General features: G+C 45.4%; 1 protein-coding gene across 1 annotated transcript; it reads right to left on the bottom strand.

Moving 5' to 3' along the window:
* Positions 1 to 13285: 13285 nt before the first annotated feature.
* LOC143987256 (poly [ADP-ribose] polymerase 1-like) lies at positions 13286 to 18955 on the bottom strand (the record flags this gene model as incomplete). The annotated part of the gene is given in 3 exon segments (XM_077485857.1): positions 13286 to 15216; positions 16109 to 16223; positions 18894 to 18955. Coding segments are annotated over 3 exon segments (262 nt in total), but the record flags the coding sequence as incomplete, so codon positions are not given.
* Positions 18956 to 19743: the final 788 nt, after the last annotated feature.

Genomic DNA, 19743 nt, shown 5'->3' on the forward strand with positions numbered 1-19743 from the left:
TTTCTTTGGACCAGCCACCAAAACAAACAGTGCGTGAGTCTGACTTCCGAAAAGGGAGCAGTGGCAGACAAATACACATTAAAAGCCCAAAATCACATCTAGAGCGCGAAGGGCCACTTCCCTAGGGTGTTTCAGCTTAGGACACAGATGGTAACACAATGTCCTCACTGATATGAAAAGCCGAGACCACTTTCGGCAGAAAAGACGGCTGCGGATGCAACACCACCTTATCCTTGTGGATAACCAGATAAGGCGACTTGCAGGACAAACCCGCCATTTCCGAAACCCTCCTGGTCGATGTGATGGCCACTAGAAAGACCACTTTCTGGGAAAGAGTCAACAGGGGACTCTCCCTGATATTTTCAAACAGCGGTTTTTGAATCGCCAATACCAAGTTCAAATCCCACGGGGTAACGGTGGACGCACTGGAGGGACTACATGTCGCACCCCCTGAACAAAGGTACTCACTAATGAGTGAGACGCCAGGGATCGCTGAAAAAGAGCCAAGGCTGATATTTGCCCCTTAATGGTGCTTAACGCCAATTTCTGGTCTACTCATTGCTGAAGAAACAGCCAGATCCTGGATATAGAAAAGGAGCGTGGATGCCATCCTTTCTCCTCACACATGGAAATGTAAGCCTTCCAGGTACGATGATATACAGTGGTGTGAAAAAGTGTTTGCCCCCTTCCTCATTTCCTGTTCCTTTGCATGTTTGTCACACTTAAGTGTTTCGGAACATCAAACCAATTTAAACAATAGTCAAGAACAACACAAGTAAACACAAAATGCAATTTGTAAATGAAGGTGTTTATTATTAAAGGTGAAAAAAAATCCAAACCATCATGGCCCTGTGTGAAAAAGTGATTGCCCCCTAAACCTAATAACTGGTTGGGACACCCTTAGCAGCAACAACTGCAACCAAGCGTTTGCGATAACGTGCAATGAGGCTTTTACAGCGTCCTGGAGGAATTTTGGCCCACTCATCTTTGCAGAATTGTCCTAATTCAGTTACATTAGAGGGTTTTCGAGCATGAACAGCCTTTTTAAGGTCATACCACAACATCTCAATAGGATTCAGGTCAGGACTTTGGCTAGGCCACTCCAAAGTCTTCATTTTGTTTTTCTTCAGCCATTCGGTGGTGGACTTGCTGGTGTGTTTAGGATCATTGTCCTGCTGCAGAACCCAAGTTCGTTTCAGCTTGAGTACACGAACAGATGGCCGGACATTCTCCTTCAGGATCTCTTGGTAGACAGCAGAATTCATAGTTCCTTTTATCACGGCAAGTCTTCCAGGTCCTGAAGCAGCAAAACAGCCCCAGACCATCACACTACCACCACCATATTTTACGGTTGGTATAATGTTCTTTTTATGAAATGCAGTGTTCCTTCTACGCCAGATATACTTGGACACACACCTTCCAAAGAGTTCCACTTTTGTCTCATCGGTCCACAGAATGTTGTCCCAAAAGTCTTGGGGATCATCAAGATGTGTTGTGGAGAAATTGAGATGAGCTTTGATGTTCTTTTTGCTCAGCAGTGGTTTTCTCCTTGGAACTCTGCCATGCAGGCCATTTTTGCCCAGTCTTTTCCTGATGGTGGAGGCATGAACGCTGACCTTAACTGAGGCAAGTGAGGCCTGCAGTTCCTTGGACGTTGTTGTGGGGTCTTTTGTGAGCTCTTGGATGAGTCGTCGCTGCGCTCTTGGGGTAATTTTGGGCGGCCGGCCACTCCTGGGAAGGTTCACCACTGTTCCATGTCTTCGCCATTTGTGGATAATGGCTCTCACTGTGGTTCGCTGGATTCCCAAAGCTTTGGAAATGGCTTTATAACCCTTTCCAGACTGATAGATCTCAATTACTTTCTTTCTCAATTGTTCCTGAATTTCTTTGGGTCTCGGCATGATGTGTAGCTTTTAAGGATCTTCTGGTGGACCTTACTGTGTCAAGCAGCTCCTATTTAAGTGATGCCTTGATTGTGAACAGGTGTGGCAATAATCAGGCCTGGGTGTGGCTAGAGAAATTGAACTCAGGTGTGGACAACCACAGTTATAGTATGTTTTAACAAGGGGGGGCAATCACTTTTTCACACAGGGCCATGATGGTTTGGATTTTTTTTCACCTTTAATAATAAACACCTTCATTTACAAATTGCATTTTGTGTTTACTTGTGTTGTCCTTGACTATTGTTTAACCACTTAACAACCGCCCATTGCCGATTAACGGCTTCAGGGCGGTTGTTTAACTCTGAGAGGCCGTTAATTAACGGCCTCCCAGAATTCTGCTCTCGCGCGCCCCCTGGGGCACGCACACGAGAGCATCCGTGACCGCTGGGTCCAGTGGACCCGGCGCATCACGAATCACGGTAAACGGCCGCTCATCGCGGCCGTTTACCACGTGATCGCTCCGTCAAATGACGGAGTGATCACTTGTAAACAAGCCGGCGTCATGTTATGACGCCGGTTCCTCCCTCCCCTCTCTGTACCGATCGGTACAGCGGAGGGGGAAGAGATCGGTGTCAGCAGCGATGTGGGCTGCATCTGCAGTGCCCACATCGCTGCTCACCGAAAATTAACCCCTCAATTCCCTGCAAATACTCTGCAATTCCCTGCAAATACCCTGCAATTCCCTGCAAATACCCTGCAATGCCCTGCAAATACCCTGCAATGCCCTGCAAATACCCTGCAATGCCCTGCAAATAGCCTGCAATGCCCTGCAAATAGCCTGCAATGCCCTGCAAATACCCCGCATTGCCCTGCAAATACCCCGCATTGCCCTGCAAATACCCCGCATTGCCCTGCAAATACCCCGCATTGCCCTGCAAATACCCCGCATTGCCCTGCAAATACCCCGCATTGCCCTGCAAATACCCCGCATTGCCCTGCAAATACCCCGCATTGCCCTGCAACACTCCGCATTGCCCTGCAACACTCCGCATTGCCCTGCAACACTCCGCATTGCCCTGCAACACTCCGCATTGCCCTGCAACACTCCGCATTGCCCTGCAACACTCCGCATTGCCCTGCAACACTCCGCAATGCCCTGCAACACTCCGCAATGCCCTGCAATACCCTGCAACACTCTGCAACCCCCGCCGATACCCTGCAACACTCTGCAATGCTCTGCAACCCCCGCCGATACCCTGCAACACTCTGCAATGCTCTGCAACCCCCGCCGATACCCTGCAACACTCTGCAATGCTCTGCAACACCCGCCAATACCCTGCAACACTCTGCAATGCTCTGCAACACCCGCCAATACCCTGCAATGCTCTGCAACGCAGTACTCTGCAACACCATGCTCTGAGATACCCAGCCATAGTCGGTGATACCCTGCAATACCCAGCCATAGACATCTCCCGCTGCCCTCCGCCCTCCGGTGCTTCTACCGAATCGCTAATACGATCAAAGCCAGAATCTTTTTTTTTTTTCAGGCTTCCCAGCTTAGAGGTGAGATGTGGGTCTTATTGACCCCACATCTCACTGTAAAGAGGACCTGTCATGCCATATTCCTATTACAAGGGATGTTTACATTCCTTGTAATAGGAATAAAAGTGATCAAAAAAATTATTTTTGGGGAAAAAAATGTCAAACTAAAATAAATAAAGTAAAATGAACAATAAAAAAAAATTTTTTTTTTAAAGCGCCCCTGTCCCCATGTGCTCGCATGCAGAAGCGAACGCATGCGTAAGTCCCGCCCACATATGAAAACGGTGTTCAAACCACACATGTGAGGTATCGCTGCGAACGTTAGAGCGAGAGAAATAATTCTAGCCCTAGACCTCCTCTGTAACTCAAAACATATAACCAGTAAAAAAAATGTAAATCGTCGCCTATGGGGATTTTTAAGTAGCGACGTTTGCCGCCATTCCACGAGCGTGTGCAATTTTGAAGAGTGACATATTAGGTATCTATTTACTCAGCGTAACTTCATCTTTCACATTATGCAAAAATTGGGCTAACTTTACTGTGTTTTTTTTTTTTTTAAGCACAAAACTGTTTTTTTTCCAAAAAAAAGCATTCGAAAAATTACTGCGCAAATACCGTGCGAGATAAAAAGTTGCAAAGACCACCATTGTATTCTCCAGGGTGTTTGCTAAAAAAACATATATAATGTTTTGGAGTTCTATGTAATTTTCTAGCAAATAAATGATGATTTTTACATGTAGGAGAGAAATGTCAGAATTGTCCTGGGTGCTCCAGAACACCTGATGGCGCTCCATGCATGTTGGGCCTCTGTATGTGGCCACGCTGTGTAAAAGTCTCACACATGTGGTATCACCATACTCGGGAGTAATAGCAGAATGTGTTTTGGGGTGTAATTTGTGGTATGCATATGCTGTGTGTGAGAAATAACCTGATAATATGACAATTTTGTGAAAAAAAAAAAAAAAAGTAAAAAGAATCTTGATTTTGCAAAGAATTGTGGGAAAAAATGACAACTTCAAAAAACTCATCATGCCTCTTACTAAATACCTTGGAATGTCTTCTTTCCAAAAAGGGGTCATTTGGGGGGTATTTGTACTTTTCTGGCATGTTAGGGTCTCAAGAATTGAAATAGGCCGTCAGTCCTTCAGGTGTGATCAATTTTCAGATATTGGCACCATAGCTTGTGGACTCTATAACTTTCACAAAGACCAAATAATATCCACCAATTTGTACTTATTTTTACCAAAGATATGTAGTAGTATAAATTTTGGCCAAAATTTATGAAGAAAAAATTACTAATCTGCTAAATTTTCTAACAGAAACAAAGAAAAATTCGTTTTTTTACAGAATTTTCGGTATTTTTTCTTTTATAGCACAAAAAATAAAAAACCCAGCGGTGATTAAATACCACCAAAAGAAAGCTCTATTTGTGTGAAAAAAAGGACAAAAATTTCATATAGGTCCAGTGTTGCATGACTGAGTAATTGTCATTCAAAATGCGAGAGCACCGAAAGCTGAAAATTGGTCTGGTTATTAAGGGTGTTTAAGTGCCCAGTGGTCAAGTGGTTAAATTGGTTTGATGTTCCGAAACACTTAAGTGTGACAAACATGCAAAGGAACAGGAAATGAGGAAGGGGCAAACACTTTTTCACACCACTGTATCTTCCGAGAAGATTTTCACGCCCTCAACATAGTTGGAAGTCCGACAGACCCCGGTTCCTCAACACCTGGCTCTCAATAGCCATGCTGTTAAAGCCAGTGATGGTAAATCAGGATGGAGAATCGGACCTCGAGACAAAAGGTCCTCTCATAACGGCAGTCGCCATGGGGCATCCGCCACCAGGCGCACTAGGTCTGTGTACCAAGGACGCTGAGGCCAATCTGGGGCAATCAGTATTACTGGGGTCCCCTCAACTTCCCCTCTGCAAAGCAGACCTGGTAACAGTTTCAGTGGAGGAAAGGCGTAGATCAGCTGGTACTGATCCCACAGAGCCACCAGCGCGTCTGATGTGTCTGCCCACGGATCTCTTGTCCTGGACACGAATCTTGGCACCTTCCAATTAAGACAGGAGGCCAGAAGATCCACATCTGGTGTGCCTCACCTAAGGCACAGTAGCCTGAATACCTCCGGATGCAACGCCCATTCTCCTGGGTCCAGCATATGGCGACTCAGTTAATCCGCCTGCCAGTTCTCCACTCGCGGGATGTAAATGGCTGACATGGCCAGTACGTGTCGCTCTGCCCACAGAAGTATGCGAGCAACCTCCCGTGCGGCGGCTGAGCGTCTTGTTTCCCCTTGGTGATTGACGTATGCCACAGCCCTGGCGTTGTCTGACTGGATTCTGATCGGACGCCCCTGAAGTCTCATTGACCATGCGGAGAGGCACAGCCTGATCGCTCTTAGCTCGAGCAGACTGATCGGCAACCTGGATTCTTCCGCCGACCAGAGGCCCTGAACCGACTGTACCACCATCACTCCACCCTAGCCGGATAGGCTGGCGTCTGTTGTGATCACTGTCCACTTCAGAGGTAGGAACGACTTCCTGGACGGAATCACCTGGATCTGTCGATCCAGGGACAACTGAGATTTGTCCCATTTTGTCAAAATCTCCTTCTGCAGGACTCTGGTGTGGAACTGGGCATATGGTACTGCCTCGAAAGAGGCTACCATGAGTCCCAGCACTCGCATGCAAAAGCGGAGCGACCACCACTTGCGGTTCATCAGCAGTTATCGCAGATCTGAGAGTCTGCAGTTTGTCTGAAGGGAGAAAAACTCTCGCTTCCCTGGAGTCCAGCAGGAAGCCCAAGTACTCCAGACGCTGGGTCAGTACAATCACCGACTTCTTTAGGTTCAACAGCAACCCAAATTCTTGCAGGGTCTGCATGGTGATCGCCACATCCTCCTTTAATTCTGAGGCGGAAGATGCCCTCAGGAGGAGATAGTCTCCTCCCACCTTGCCGCAGCAACGCCAAAACTGGAGCCAATACCTCGGGGGCTGATGCCAGACCAAAAGGAAGAGCCACAAACTGGTAGTGGGCTTCCCAGACATCGCAGAGACTTTTGATGGCGAAGGCATATGGGTATGTGCAGGTACGCATCCTGGATGTCTAAGGACACCAGGGAGTCCCCTTGATGGAGTGCAGCAACTACTGAGCGATTCCATTCTGAACCTCTGCATTTTCACAAAGTAATTGAGGGCTTTTAGGTCCAAGATTGGATATACCCCTTCTTTCTTGGGAACTACAAACAGATTTGAGTAGAAACCCTGGAAACGTTCTGGAACCGGTAAAACCCCTCCTCGCGACTCAGCAGGTCCCTTAATGCCCCCAAGAGGGCCTCCCAGCGAGCCAGGGATACGGGTATGCTGGAGGGGAAGAATCTGTTTGGTGGCCAAGAGAAACTATATCTTGTAGCCGGAGGAAATCAGATTGCAGACCCATTGGACCACCGGGCTGCAAACTCCGGAAGGCGACCCCCCCACCCGAGATATGGGTGGGGGCAAACCTTCATGCGGTAGGCACTTTTGTTCGCAGGCTTGCAGTTCCAGGGACGTTTTTGTCCTTCCGTGGTCGTCCTGACAGGCTGGGGACGTTTTGCCGAAGCTCCGGGCGGACAAAAAAGCCGTTTGTTAGCAGAAAAAGAGGACCTTTGCCTACGGCGTGGCTCCTTAGCCTGCCTGGCCTGTGGGAGTAGGGTACTCTTACCTCCAGTGGCATTTTTAATAATGTCATCCAACAAGGCTCCAAAAAGCCGGTCGTCAGGGAAGGGAAGATCCGTCAGGGCTTTCTTAGATGCCTGGTCAGCAGACAAGCATTTTAACCAAATCAGGTGCCTCAGCACCAATGCTGACACTGAAGCCTTGGATAACAGAGGAAGAGTATCCAGGGCCACGACACAAATGTACTTAAGGCCTTGCACTAGTTGGTCTGCTAGTTCCACGCACACAGGAGAAGCCTGTTGCTCTCCCAATTTGCAGTGCAACAGTTTTGCCCACTCAGTGTCTGCGACACAAGTGCAGATGCCAGTACTGGTCGCACAGCTGACCACTCAACTGTAAACAAGGAACGAGCCACTGCCTCGGCCTTCCTGTCTGTGGGATCCTTAAATGCAGGCATCCCCTCTACCAGGATCGTAGTTACTTTATTTAACCTGGATACTGGGGGGTCCACGAACGGAGGAGCTGACCACTTCTTGAGAAGGCTTTCCTCAAAGGGGTAACATGGATTTGCGGACCGAAAAAGTCAGTTGCGGGCGACCCCATTTCTTTTAAATGAACTTGTGAAAATAAGTCAGATACGGGAACACCTTAGGTGAACGTGCTGGCTTGCGGGACCGGTACATCAGCAGTCATCTGACAAGACAGAGCAGGGGTCACCAGCCTCAGCAGGACCAGAGTCTGCGCCAGAGCTCTCCTCAGAGGACCCGAGGGGGCAGGGGCCGCTTTTTTTTAACCCTTTTGCCCACTGCCGCCTCCATCTTGGCAACGAATTGAGGACCGACGTCAGGGTGTCCATGGGCACTGCGCAGTCCGCAGGCGACCCGGTTGCAATTGCCTGGATTTCAGGGGAAGAAAAACCAGTTTCTGAAGCCATGCCGACCCTACCCTGTCTGCCACCCGAAAGGGGACTTAGGATAGTGACAGTCCAACCCTCCTTACTGCCACTGGCTGAGGGGCTCTTTCCTGCAGGACTCACCACCCTGAGGAGTTCTGCGCTATCCAGCAGTTAATGCCTGTAATCCCTGTTGGCTCCCAGGGGCAGTGGAAACAGTGCTGGGTCGGTGGAAGCAGCTGCAATTGGCGCTAAAACTGCTCTGAAGCACATGCTGCCGCTAGAGAACACTAAAAAACCTGTCCAAGCTTCAAGAAAATGGCCGCCGGTATCACCAGGAAAATGGTCGCTGAAGCCCAGGAGAGCATGCTGCCCTTGCCCACACCTAAAATGGCTGCTGAAGGCAGCTCCATGAGGTACAGGGAGAAAACAATGGCGGTGAGCACAGAACTGCGCAGGACACCAGCATGGCCTCAGACACCTTCCAGGGGCATGAAGAACATGACCCAGGACACAGTTAACCAGCGCAACCCCCCCAGGGGAGAGCCCCTGCATAGACACATGCACACCGCTCAGCAGCATCCCCAGATGGAAGAGGGACAGGGAGAGACTGCAGGAGCTGAGGTTTCGCCGTGGCCTGCCTAGCGCATAGCTGCGGCCTGCACACGCTCGATGGCCGGACTGGGGAGACTACAAGGATAAGAGTATCCAGCCTTTTACCCAGCAGGCTATTGATAGCAGATCACAGGATCATCTTGCGCAAAAAGTCAGGCTTCTGCAGAAAAAAAGCAAGGACCGATGGGCCCGCAGGGTTCCTAGGTCCTTCTTCACTAGGCAAAATAAAACTGATGACTGCATGGCAGGCTGGAGGGTTGTTGCCCAAGGGACCACCCTCTGGGCGGAACTAAAGTGTTCTAAGTGTTACAGAACAATTAATGCCTAGTATTCTCCTAGTGGCGGGCATAACAACCCAATGGTTAAGAAAGGAGCTGTGAATATAAGAGGAGCGTTGAAGAGAAAAGCAATTGCCCCCTCCCATGCCGAATTATGAACTGTGATTAACCACAATTTTTTGGAAAGCAAAGTTAAATTTCACTTGCCACACCCAGGCCTGATTACTGCCAGACCTGTTGAATCAAGAAATCACAAATAGAAGCTGTCTGACCAACTGAAGCATGCCAACATATCACAAAAAGCCACAATCTTAAAAAAAATAAAAAAAAACATCAAGAACAAATTAGAAACAAAGTAATGTACATGTACTGTGCTTTGGAACTCCAGTGAACCAGCCATTATCCACAAATGGAGATAACTTGGAACAGTGGTAAACCTTCCCTGGAGTGGCTAGCCTACAAAAATTACTCCAAAAGCATGACGACGACTCATCCAGTTCATAAAAGACCCCAGAACAACATCTAAAGAACTGCAGGCCTCACTTGCCTCAGGTAAGATCAGTGTTCATGATTCAACAATAATAAAGCAAAAATGACATCCGGAGTACCAAAGCCACTGCTGTCCAAAAAGAACACAAAGGGCTCATCTCACATTTACCAAAAAACATCTTGATTATCCCCAAGACTTTTAGGCAAATATTTTGTGGACTGAGGAGACAAAAAAAAAAAAAAAAAAAAAAAAAAAAAACTTTGGAAGGTGTGCGCCCCGTTACATCTGGCATAAAACTAACACCGCATTTCATAACAAGATTATATCAACAGTCAGACATGGCAGTGTTTGTGTGGAGCAGCTTTGCAGCTTCAGGACCTGGACGACTTGCCATAAATTGATGGAAACATGAATTCTGAGCTCTACCAGAAAATCCCAAAGGAGAATGTCCTGCCATCAGTTTGTGACCTCAACTGCACTTGGGTTATGCAGCAGGACAATGATCCTAAACACAACAGCAAATCCACCTCCAAATGGTTCAAACAAAGCATAATTTAGGTTTTGGAGTGGCCTAGCCAAAGCCCGTACCTTTAATCCACTTGAGATGGTGTATAATGACCTTACACAGGCCTTTCGTGTTGTAAAACCCTCCAATGTGGCTGAGTTAAAACAATTTTGCAAAGAGTGGGCTAAAATTGCTCCACAGCAACGTGAAAGACTCATTGCCAGTTATCGCAAACACTTGATTGCAGTTGCTGCCAAGGGTGGCACAACCAGTTATTAGTTTTAGGGGGCAATTACTTTTTCACATAAAGCCAGGCAGGTTTGGACAGCTTTGTATTTACTCGGATTATCTTTGTGTAATAATAAAATGTGTTTGATGATCATTGAGTCATTTAAGTGTGACAAATGAGCAAAAAAAAATTCAGAAAGGGGCAAATACTTTTTCACAGCATTATATACTGGAATTTTAATTTTTTTATACCAGTAATGGTGGTGATCAGCGACTTATAGCGGACTGCGAAACTGTGGCCGACAATCTGACTTTGTGGGAACCAGTGATGCCAATACAGTGATCAGTGCTAAAAATATACATGGTCGCTGTACTAATGACATTGGCTGGGAAGGGGTTAAACATCTAGGGCATCTTAAGGCTGAGATCACACTGATGCGGCTTGCAGCAGGGGTCCAGTTCGTCCCTGTTCTCCATTTCAAGGACAAATCTGGGATGAATTTTTGCCTGAATTCATCCCTGAAACGGAGCCAAAGACTCTGTGTAATGTAAATTGGATGCCTGCAAACTTGCATCCAATTCGCACTAGTAAGAACCCAGCCTAAATGTGTGCCTAACCAGTGTTTTTGTGTTTACTATGTGGTGCTTTTACTAAGGAATGTGCTGGATTTTATTCACTGCTTTGCAGGAAAACAAAATCCAACATGTTCCCCGTGGACAGGGCAGAGCTCTGTCCTATCCTCTTTGCCAATCAGTGGGTGCTGGCGGTCATCCATCACAGCACAAGTGGCACGCCCCCTACCCAGAAGTACCGGATCACATACTAAGTACGTGATTCGGCACAGGTGGTTGGCAAGTGGTTACTATATGAACAGACAGAAAAAAAATTTGCTACAAAACATATCTGCTTAAAAAAAAAGCATTCAGAAATTTAGGCCAAAATGTATTCTGCTACATGTCTTTGGTAAAACAAAATCCCCATAAGTGTATGTTGATTGTAGATTTTCACAAAAACCAAACTATGGTATATATACACTGGCATTTTTTTCACACTTGTAATGGCAGTGATCAGTGACCGTGTGACTGATAGTGCGGCGGGATCCAGCAACCACCCTATAGACCCCTCTCACTGACCTAGCAGCTGGTGAGATGCTCAAAGTCTCTGCCACAGACTTGTCAATTGAACTAAAGCATTCTTGAGAGATTTAAAGAACTGCCATACACTACCAGATAACTTTTAGCCGACCCGGCGATACTGTATGGATGTTGATCCGTGTTGCGTCCTCCAACTGGGTTTCCAGGTTCCTCCAGAGATACCAGCCTTGTGCTCGGTCCTCTCCTAGAAAAGTCCTCCCCTGGGCCCTCCAGTTTTCTTGGCATCTCCCCACAGGCAAGACAGCACAGGACCACCCCTGGATCAGTAGGCCCCAAGACCTTTAGGGCCTACCCTCTCAGCTGCAAAGCCTAGGGCCAAGCGGCCCTGAGACGCAGGATCAGGCGACACACACCCTAGGCCAGGAGGGCCATGAGGTCGGGACAGCGAACCCCGGAAAAAAAAGCCACCACAAAATGGCATCAGTACCTTAAATACCCTCTCCCAGAATACACAGCGGGGAAACCACTCCCACTGGGCTATTTCCGAGCAAAAGATGGTATTCAATACATCCAGCTTGCTGCATTTCCACACTTACCGGCGGTGACAGCGACACTACGGTCAAGTGGAAACCAGTGCAACCCAGCTGAACTGGTACAGAAACCAAAACTTTTTGGAATAATTAGCCTGAGCCCAACTACAGCTCCAGACAACTTAAAGCGGAGGTCCACCCTAAAGTGGACCTTCCGCTCATCGGAACCCTCCCCCCCTCTGGCGCCACAATTGGCACCTTTCAGGGGGGAGGGGGGTGCAGATACCTGTACAGTACAGGTATCTGCACCCACTTTGGGATAGCTCTCTGCGAAAAGGGGCGTAGATTACGCCCCTTTCTGCAAGTGCCCGCCCCTTTCTGCAAGTGCCCCGCTGCCTGCTGGGAAACACACAGATCCCAGAGGCAGCGGGGACCGTCCTTATTGTGCAGCGCGACTCGTGCATGCGCAGTAGGGAACCGGGAAATGAAGCCGAAAGGCTCCATTTCCTGATTCCCATACCCAAGATGGCGGCGGCAGCACCCGAGAGACAATCTAGAGATCAGCTTCGGGTGCCGACATCGCGGGTGCGCTGGACAGGTAAGTGTCACTATTTTAAAAGTCAGCAGCTGCAGTATTTGTAGCTGCTGGCTTTAAAAAAAAAAAAAAAAGAAACGTCCCGGCGGACTCCCGCTTTAAATTTGAAAAATAGCATCTGCTCATTAGGAGCAGGGCGCTACATTTAAAAAAATATATATATAATTTTTTTTTTTAAACTACAGACAGTCCACACCTTATCAGTACTGCATATTAGTGACACTGTCACATGACATACAATACTTTTTTTTTTTATCATCGGTATTGTCGAGTACTATTGGAAAAAAATAAATAAAAAAAAAGCATCAGTATTTGTACTCGGTCAAAAAAAAAGTGGTATCGGTGCAACCCTACCGGAGAATGCAGTGAACAGTGCAGCAAAAGCCTGTCAGTTTATGCAAGTGAATGAAGGTAAGTGGCGAGTCAGACACCCAGAGCTCCCAGTGATCTTTGGGCATAATATGCCATGAAACTGAGTGCCCAGGGTGCTTGGAAGTTTTAGGACCACTTGAAAAATATGTGCTGGCCCCTTTTTCAGCACCTAAATTATTTTATGTGCTGAATAGGTGGGAAGTTATGTGCAAAATTTCACTTTAAAGTGATACTTTTTTTTTTTTTCCCTTCTTTAAAATAAACATGTCATACTTGCCTGCTCTGTGTAATGGTTTTTCACAGAGCAGATCCTCCTCTTCTAGGGTAGTCCTGGCCCCTCTGTTGAGTGCACCCACAGCAATGGCAGCCAATAGAACCGCTGCTGTGTCTCAGCCAATCAGGAGAGAGAGCACCGGACGGCCGAGGGACTCGTGGACATCGCTGGATAGAGAGGGAGCTCAGGTAAGTATTAGGGGGGCTGAGGTGGTTTGCTACACACAAGTTTTTAATGCATCAAGATAAAATTTTACCTTCTGCCTTTACAACCACTTTAAGTACAATAGAAAAAAAGTACACAAAAATATCAGTCTATACAAAAGTATAACAGGTATTTATTTTTATTTTTTATCTGAAAATAAACAAAAGATTGCATCTGAAAAAAGGCAAACAATCTTAAAGTGAAACTTCCAGCAAACAGCTACAAAACATCAGTGAAGTTTCTCATGAATCAGTATGGCTAGTAGTAGTTGGTCATATTCATCTAAACGCTCTGGAATATTGAAGACTTTTTTTTTTTTTTTTTTTTTTAAGCTTAGCTAAGCCACTTCCTCCATTCCGATGAGTGTCAGGAACGAATCCCAGCATTTATGTACACACAGGCAACACAGAAACCTTAATGTATATGCAACCCCTCACCTTGTAAAAATAACCCAGTTAGTTTAAAATAGAAATGAAAGGCAAAACACACACACATAATATATACCTATATGTGGCCTCACCGAGTTAAAGCCCACCAACCGCTTCCTGTCAGATATGCGGCCTCTGGGTGGGCTTTAACTCTGTGGGGCCACATATATGCATCCTAAAATATACACATTTCTCTGCTGAGACGTGCGCTTGGGCACTGCCAGCAATTAGCAGCGGATACTGGAAAGCTGCTGATGCTTACTTGCGACCAGGAGCTCTCCGATCATGTGTCCACTGCGACAGTCAATCAGTGGTCAAGATTGGAATGCCCGCCTCCGCCATTTAGAACCTCTTAAAAGGGCCAGGAGGCTGTGGGAAGGGGTTATTACTGCTTTAACACCTTCAGCCATGTAAACTGAGGAAATAACGCCTATACAGAGTTGCCAACAATGAGGATGAGATTATCTAGAACAGGTGGGTTCCAAAACGTCCACACTTCCTAAACCATCCTGTTTTTGGACAATTGACATCTACACTTTCCATGGTGATTGGATTAAAGTGTCTGCATGTGGATATAAATGCCAGAGTTACTCACGGACACTTACTAGAACTGGAGTGGTGGTTTGGAGAAGCTACAAAATACTTTTAACATTACAGAACAAATCCAGTTAAAATGTTAAATTGGCAGCATGAAAATGCTTGAATACATCCTGCACACACATGCCTTAATGAAGGATATATTACTTCTGTTCAACCAGTCATCATCTGGTTCAGATTTGCGTTTTCCAGCATCATCGCCTAGAAATTCTCACAGCCGATTTGCTGTCTCCTACCCAGCTGAGCAGCATGTGAAGGTGAAGCACAAGACTGGCTGAGCAGAATCATGAATCCTAGATATATGCATTTTAAATGTATATCCTGTTTGCCTGGATTTCCAATATAAGTAAATAGGGGGCAATAGAACTGTCCCAGAAAACACTATTAGGAAAGCCAAAACATGCCATACTTGTATCTTTTGGAATATTTTTGACTGGACACAGATACAGGATTCTGCAAATATTGGTAGCATCTAGCATAAAGGTTGCAGTCGTTTGAAATGGGCCTGACTGCCAGTTGATTAGTGGAAGTTTTCTATGTCAGTAGCATACAACATTTTGCATTCTTGTACAGCTGTTTGCTGCCAATAAGGGAAGGAAGGCAAGGTTAGCCATGTATCATAGTGCATATTAGTACCGCCTCCCTGTGGTGAGTGGAGGTATTAAGCAGAGTCCTTATACTGTGTGTAAAGTGTGGCCGGTGTCAGGAAAAGGTTTAGTCAGTTCTACGTTTGCATATCTACAGGAGGTGGCGAGCAGCTGGTACATCATCTTCAGCTGCTGTGGATATATATGTCCCAGCAGACCTTGACAGCTTAGCAGCTCATCTAATATATTCTTTGAATAGCATGGAATAATAGGACTTGTGGTTCCACAGATGCTGAAGGTCTACTGATTGCCTATCAAGGATTTAGAGCATAAACCATTGAACACAAGGCAGTGCAATCACCACAAAAGTCCGCCTTTGTAGTTGAACTTCAGCTTCAGGAGGTACTTCAGGTTTACCTGGGCAATGTCATACACAATATATCTGAAAAGGCAAGTTAAGGTACAAATACATTCAGGTTACAATGGAACCTTGGATCACGTGCATAATTTGTTCCAGAAGAATGCTTGTAATCCAAAGCACTCTTATATCACAGCAAATTTCCCCCATAGGAGTCTATGGAAACTCATAATTAGTTCCACAGTGACTTCTATGGTATGGAGTACCGCATGTGGCCAGCGGTGGGGGGGGGGGGGGGGGGGGGGGGGGCACCGGATGCACTCGGAGAGGCTCAGAAAGAGTGTTTCCGAATGTCACCAGCGCCCCGGCACCCCTGGCCAAATGCGGCACTGCACACCACAGAAGCTTATATCCTGCTCGTTTTGCGTGACAGCCAATCGCTGCGATCACATGACCATAAGCCCCACCTCCTGCCATTTTAAAGACCTTAAAGGGCCACCAGCTCTAAGGTGTTAAAGAAAAAAAACAAACATCTATACTCACCTATGGGCTGTTCACAGACTTTTAAAACCAAGAACTAATTGAACACATGACCGCTGATTGCTCAGTCACCGGCTCTCTTTTCTTTTTCAGCAGCATGCCGAGAGGCCGATCCAACTGTCAGCCAGGCATGTGGTTGCATTCCAACAGGATCCTTGCAGAGCCTGAAGTGGCTCTGATGTCAATAGACAGCGGCCTTTAGCCTGTTGGCTGAATCTGGGTCACAGAAGTGCACTCCTGTGACCCAGAAGAGAAGTATGGCCAAAAAGCTTTGGCCATACTGCTCTTTTAAGCTTGGACACTAAATAGACATGGCCCCTTGAGATGGTTACTGGACTGCAGCTGGGTCCATCTATAGCCTCCCTCATTTTGCTGTTGGTGTCACAATTTCTTTTTATATTCCCAGTACTTTGAAGCGCAGATGATAAAAGGATACTCATTATACATTAGACTGGTGTCATTAATGTTGGTGGACATGCCTTTCCCGAGAGGAACGTCCACTCCATCAAGTTGTACAGTAGCAGCAGGATCAGGTGCAGTTCTGCCCAAACCTACATAACAGAAGAGGAGGAAAACACATTAGTTTTTCCACTACAATTTATGGCCCCTGTTCACACATTGTGTTAGAAAACACTCATCAGTTTTCCTCAATGCTTATAATGAGTTGTGCTAAAAATGTAACATAACATTTTACATGTGTATTACACTTGCTTTGGTCTTCTTCATTCTCATATTTTCTTCAGCATTTTCTGGGTTGTGCCTTTTTTGTGGTTTTAAATAAGGACACATGGCTTGAAAAATGCACCAATTCAACTTTTTGGTTTACCTGTAAAAATTCTCCTATTGGAGTACAGGACACTGAGGATTTCATTTTTAAAACTATATGGGTTAATACTCTCACATGACTAGACACTGACGCCAACAATTTAAAGGCATAGGCGAACCTGCACACATGCTTTAACAGCTGCCACCTCTTCCTGAGGAATTTCCTCTGACACCTCATCCTCCCTCAAAAGGGGCAGAAGAATGAGAAGGAAAGTGCACCCTTTTTCTTTTCTAGGAGTTTCATGCCAATGAGAACCCCACCCAGGAAGTGGAGGACTGTACCCCGAGGGGAGTAAAAATAAAAAACAAATAAATGTGGTAGCATAAGTGTGCACACCCTCTTATAACTAACTTCAGATGTAGCGGTGTTCACAATCAAACTAACAATAGGAGTCAGTGCACACCTGACATTTAAAGTGCCACTGATTAAACCCAAATAAATTTAAGCTGTTCTAGTAGGTCTTTCCTGACATTTTCTTAGTCACATCCTACAGCAAAAGCTATGATCCACAGAGAGCTTCCAAAGCATCAGAGGGAGCTCATTGTCAAAAGGTATCAGTCAGGAGAAGAGTACAAAACAAATTCCAAGGCATTAGATATAGCATGGAACACAGTGAACAGTTATCATCAAGTGGATAAAATATGGCACAACAGTGACATTACCAAGAACTGGACCGTCCCTCCAAACTTTGTGAAAAGACAAGAAAACTGGTCAGGGCGGCTGCCAAGAGGCCTACAGTAACGTTAAATGAGCTGCAGGAATATCTGGCAAGTACTGGCGGTATGGTACATGTGACAATCTCCTGTATTCTTCATATGTGTGGGCTATGGGGTAGAGTGCCAAGACAAAAGCCATTTCTTAAGAAAAACATCCAAGCTAAATTTTGCAAACTGAAGTCCCCCAAAAGCATGTAGGAAAATGTGTTATGGTCTGATGAAACCAAGGTTGAAACTTTTTGGACATAATTCCAAAAGATAAATGTTTGGAATAAAAACACTGCACATCACCAAAAGTAAACCATACCCCCTGTGAAGCATGGTGGTGGTAGCATCATGCTTTGGTGCTGTTTTTCTTCAGCTGAAACAGGGGCCATAGTCAAGGTAGAGGGAATTATGAACAGTTCCAAATACCAGATAATATTGGCACAAAACCATCAGGCTTCTGCTAGAAAGCTGAATATGAAGAGGAACTTCATCTTTCAGCATGACAAAGACTCAAAGCACACATCCAAATCAACAAAGGAATGACTTCACCAGAAGAAGATTAACGTTTTGATTGAAAATCTGTGGGGTGATCTGAAGAGGGTTGTGCACAGGAGATGTCCTTGCAATCTGACAGATTTAGAGTGTTTTTGCAAAGAGTGGGCAAATATTGCCAAGTCAAGATGTGCCGTGCTTATAGACTCATACCCCAAAAAGACTGAGTGTTGTAATAAAATCAAAAAGGTGATTCAAAGTATTAGTTTAAGGGTGTGCACACTTATGCAACTATATGATTTTAGTTTTTTTATTTTTCCTCCCCGCCACCTAAAAGATTTCAGAGTTTTTTTTTCAACTGAGTTATACAGTTTCACATGAACGGTAAAAAAATTCTGAAATTTAAACTTTGTCCCATTTTCTTACATCACAGAAACCAGACATTTTAACAGTGGTATGTAGACTTTATATTCACTGTATGTTTATAACATTCATCACCCCCCCCCCCCCCCCATATTCTTATAAAGGGATAACTGCTGCTGTGATGGTCTGGAAGCAGAATGGCACTGATTAAACGAAATCTGAGTTGTATGTGACCAAGTATTTCCACACTGTAGAGGCTCCAAAATGCACATATGAAGTGTGCCCGGGAACGGTGAAGATGGTGTCCGCATTGGATCGCCCCATTTTAAGCTTCACCACTGCTATATGTACAAAGGCCATAGCTACTGACCAAGATGAAGCCCTGCTCAGAACTGTTCAGAGAAAGCCAGGATCAAGCCCTTACAGGGAAAATCTTCAGAAAGATGTGTAGGTACAGCCATCATCCAAGACTGTTAACTAAAAGCGGACTCCGAGCTGGAAAATGTTACACATGGGCAGATTTCCTGCTTTTGTTGGCCAGTGTCCATTCACCTGACGATGACAGAATAACCCAAGTAGTCATGAATATTAGGTTGCCCAGAATCCAATACTTCCAGAAGACACTGACAGGGCTAGATCAACAAATATTTGCAATAAACCTGACAACTGGAAAAAGAGTGCACTTATGGACAAAATAACACACAAGGGGTACCTTCCCAGTAAATTTAAATTTCAGTGACTGATTCACCTACAGAGATGTATGGGGAATGTCACTGTTATATAAACCTGCTTCAAGGTCTAGAATTCTATATAGTCTTAAACATATCACAACTTACCTTTCACGCTGTGTTTACCCTTAGGTAATTTTGTTATGTGAGAAGCAGCTTTTAACTCATACCTGAAATATAAATGATGTAAAGGTGATTATAGTATACATATTATACACACATACTGCTAGAAAGAAAAGGTATTTAGCCATTTATATTTACTAAAATAATTGCATTTCCATGTTCTGTGTACTGGGGGAGACCCAGATATAGTGAATGCAGGCTCCTGGGTTTAGTAACACTTTAAAGGAGCCTTGGTTGCCAATGACCTTGTCACCAGTTCACCAATTGTCCTTCCTTGGGTCACTTTAGGTAGATCCTGACCACTGCAGGCCAGGAACATCCCACAAGAGCTGCAGTTTTGGATTTGCACTGACTGGGCTGCCAGGACAATTTGGCCGTTGTCAAAATTGCTCAAATCCTTATGCTTGCCCATTTTTTTCTGCTTTTAACACATCAATGTCATACGTATGTTTACTTGCTGCCTAATATATCCCACTCACTTTCAGATGACATTGTAACAAGATAATTAATGTTATTCACTACCTGTCAGTGTTCAAAATGCTATGGCCAAGATTGGTACTGGCTTTTCACATTTCAAACACATTTAAGATTTCATACTACACTGAATACTAATACAGTATGGTTTACACATAAAATGATTACTCCCATTTTTCCACACAATATAAATCAATTGGAATGCAAAAGAAGAAGTCAAATGCTGGCCAGGGAGAGGTCAGAATCTCTGTGATGGAGTGCTTGAATCCATCTTGGATATGAGCTGGAATTAACTGAAAGCTACCCTGTTTCCCTGAAAATAAGACCTAGTGTGATTGTTGGTGATGGCTGCAATATAAGC

This window comes from Lithobates pipiens, unplaced genomic scaffold (assembly GCF_037356315.1).
Source record: "Lithobates pipiens isolate NorthernLeopardFrog02 unplaced genomic scaffold, aLitPip1_a1.2 Scaffold_18, whole genome shotgun sequence".
Taxonomy (NCBI): domain Eukaryota; kingdom Metazoa; phylum Chordata; class Amphibia; order Anura; family Ranidae; genus Lithobates; species Lithobates pipiens.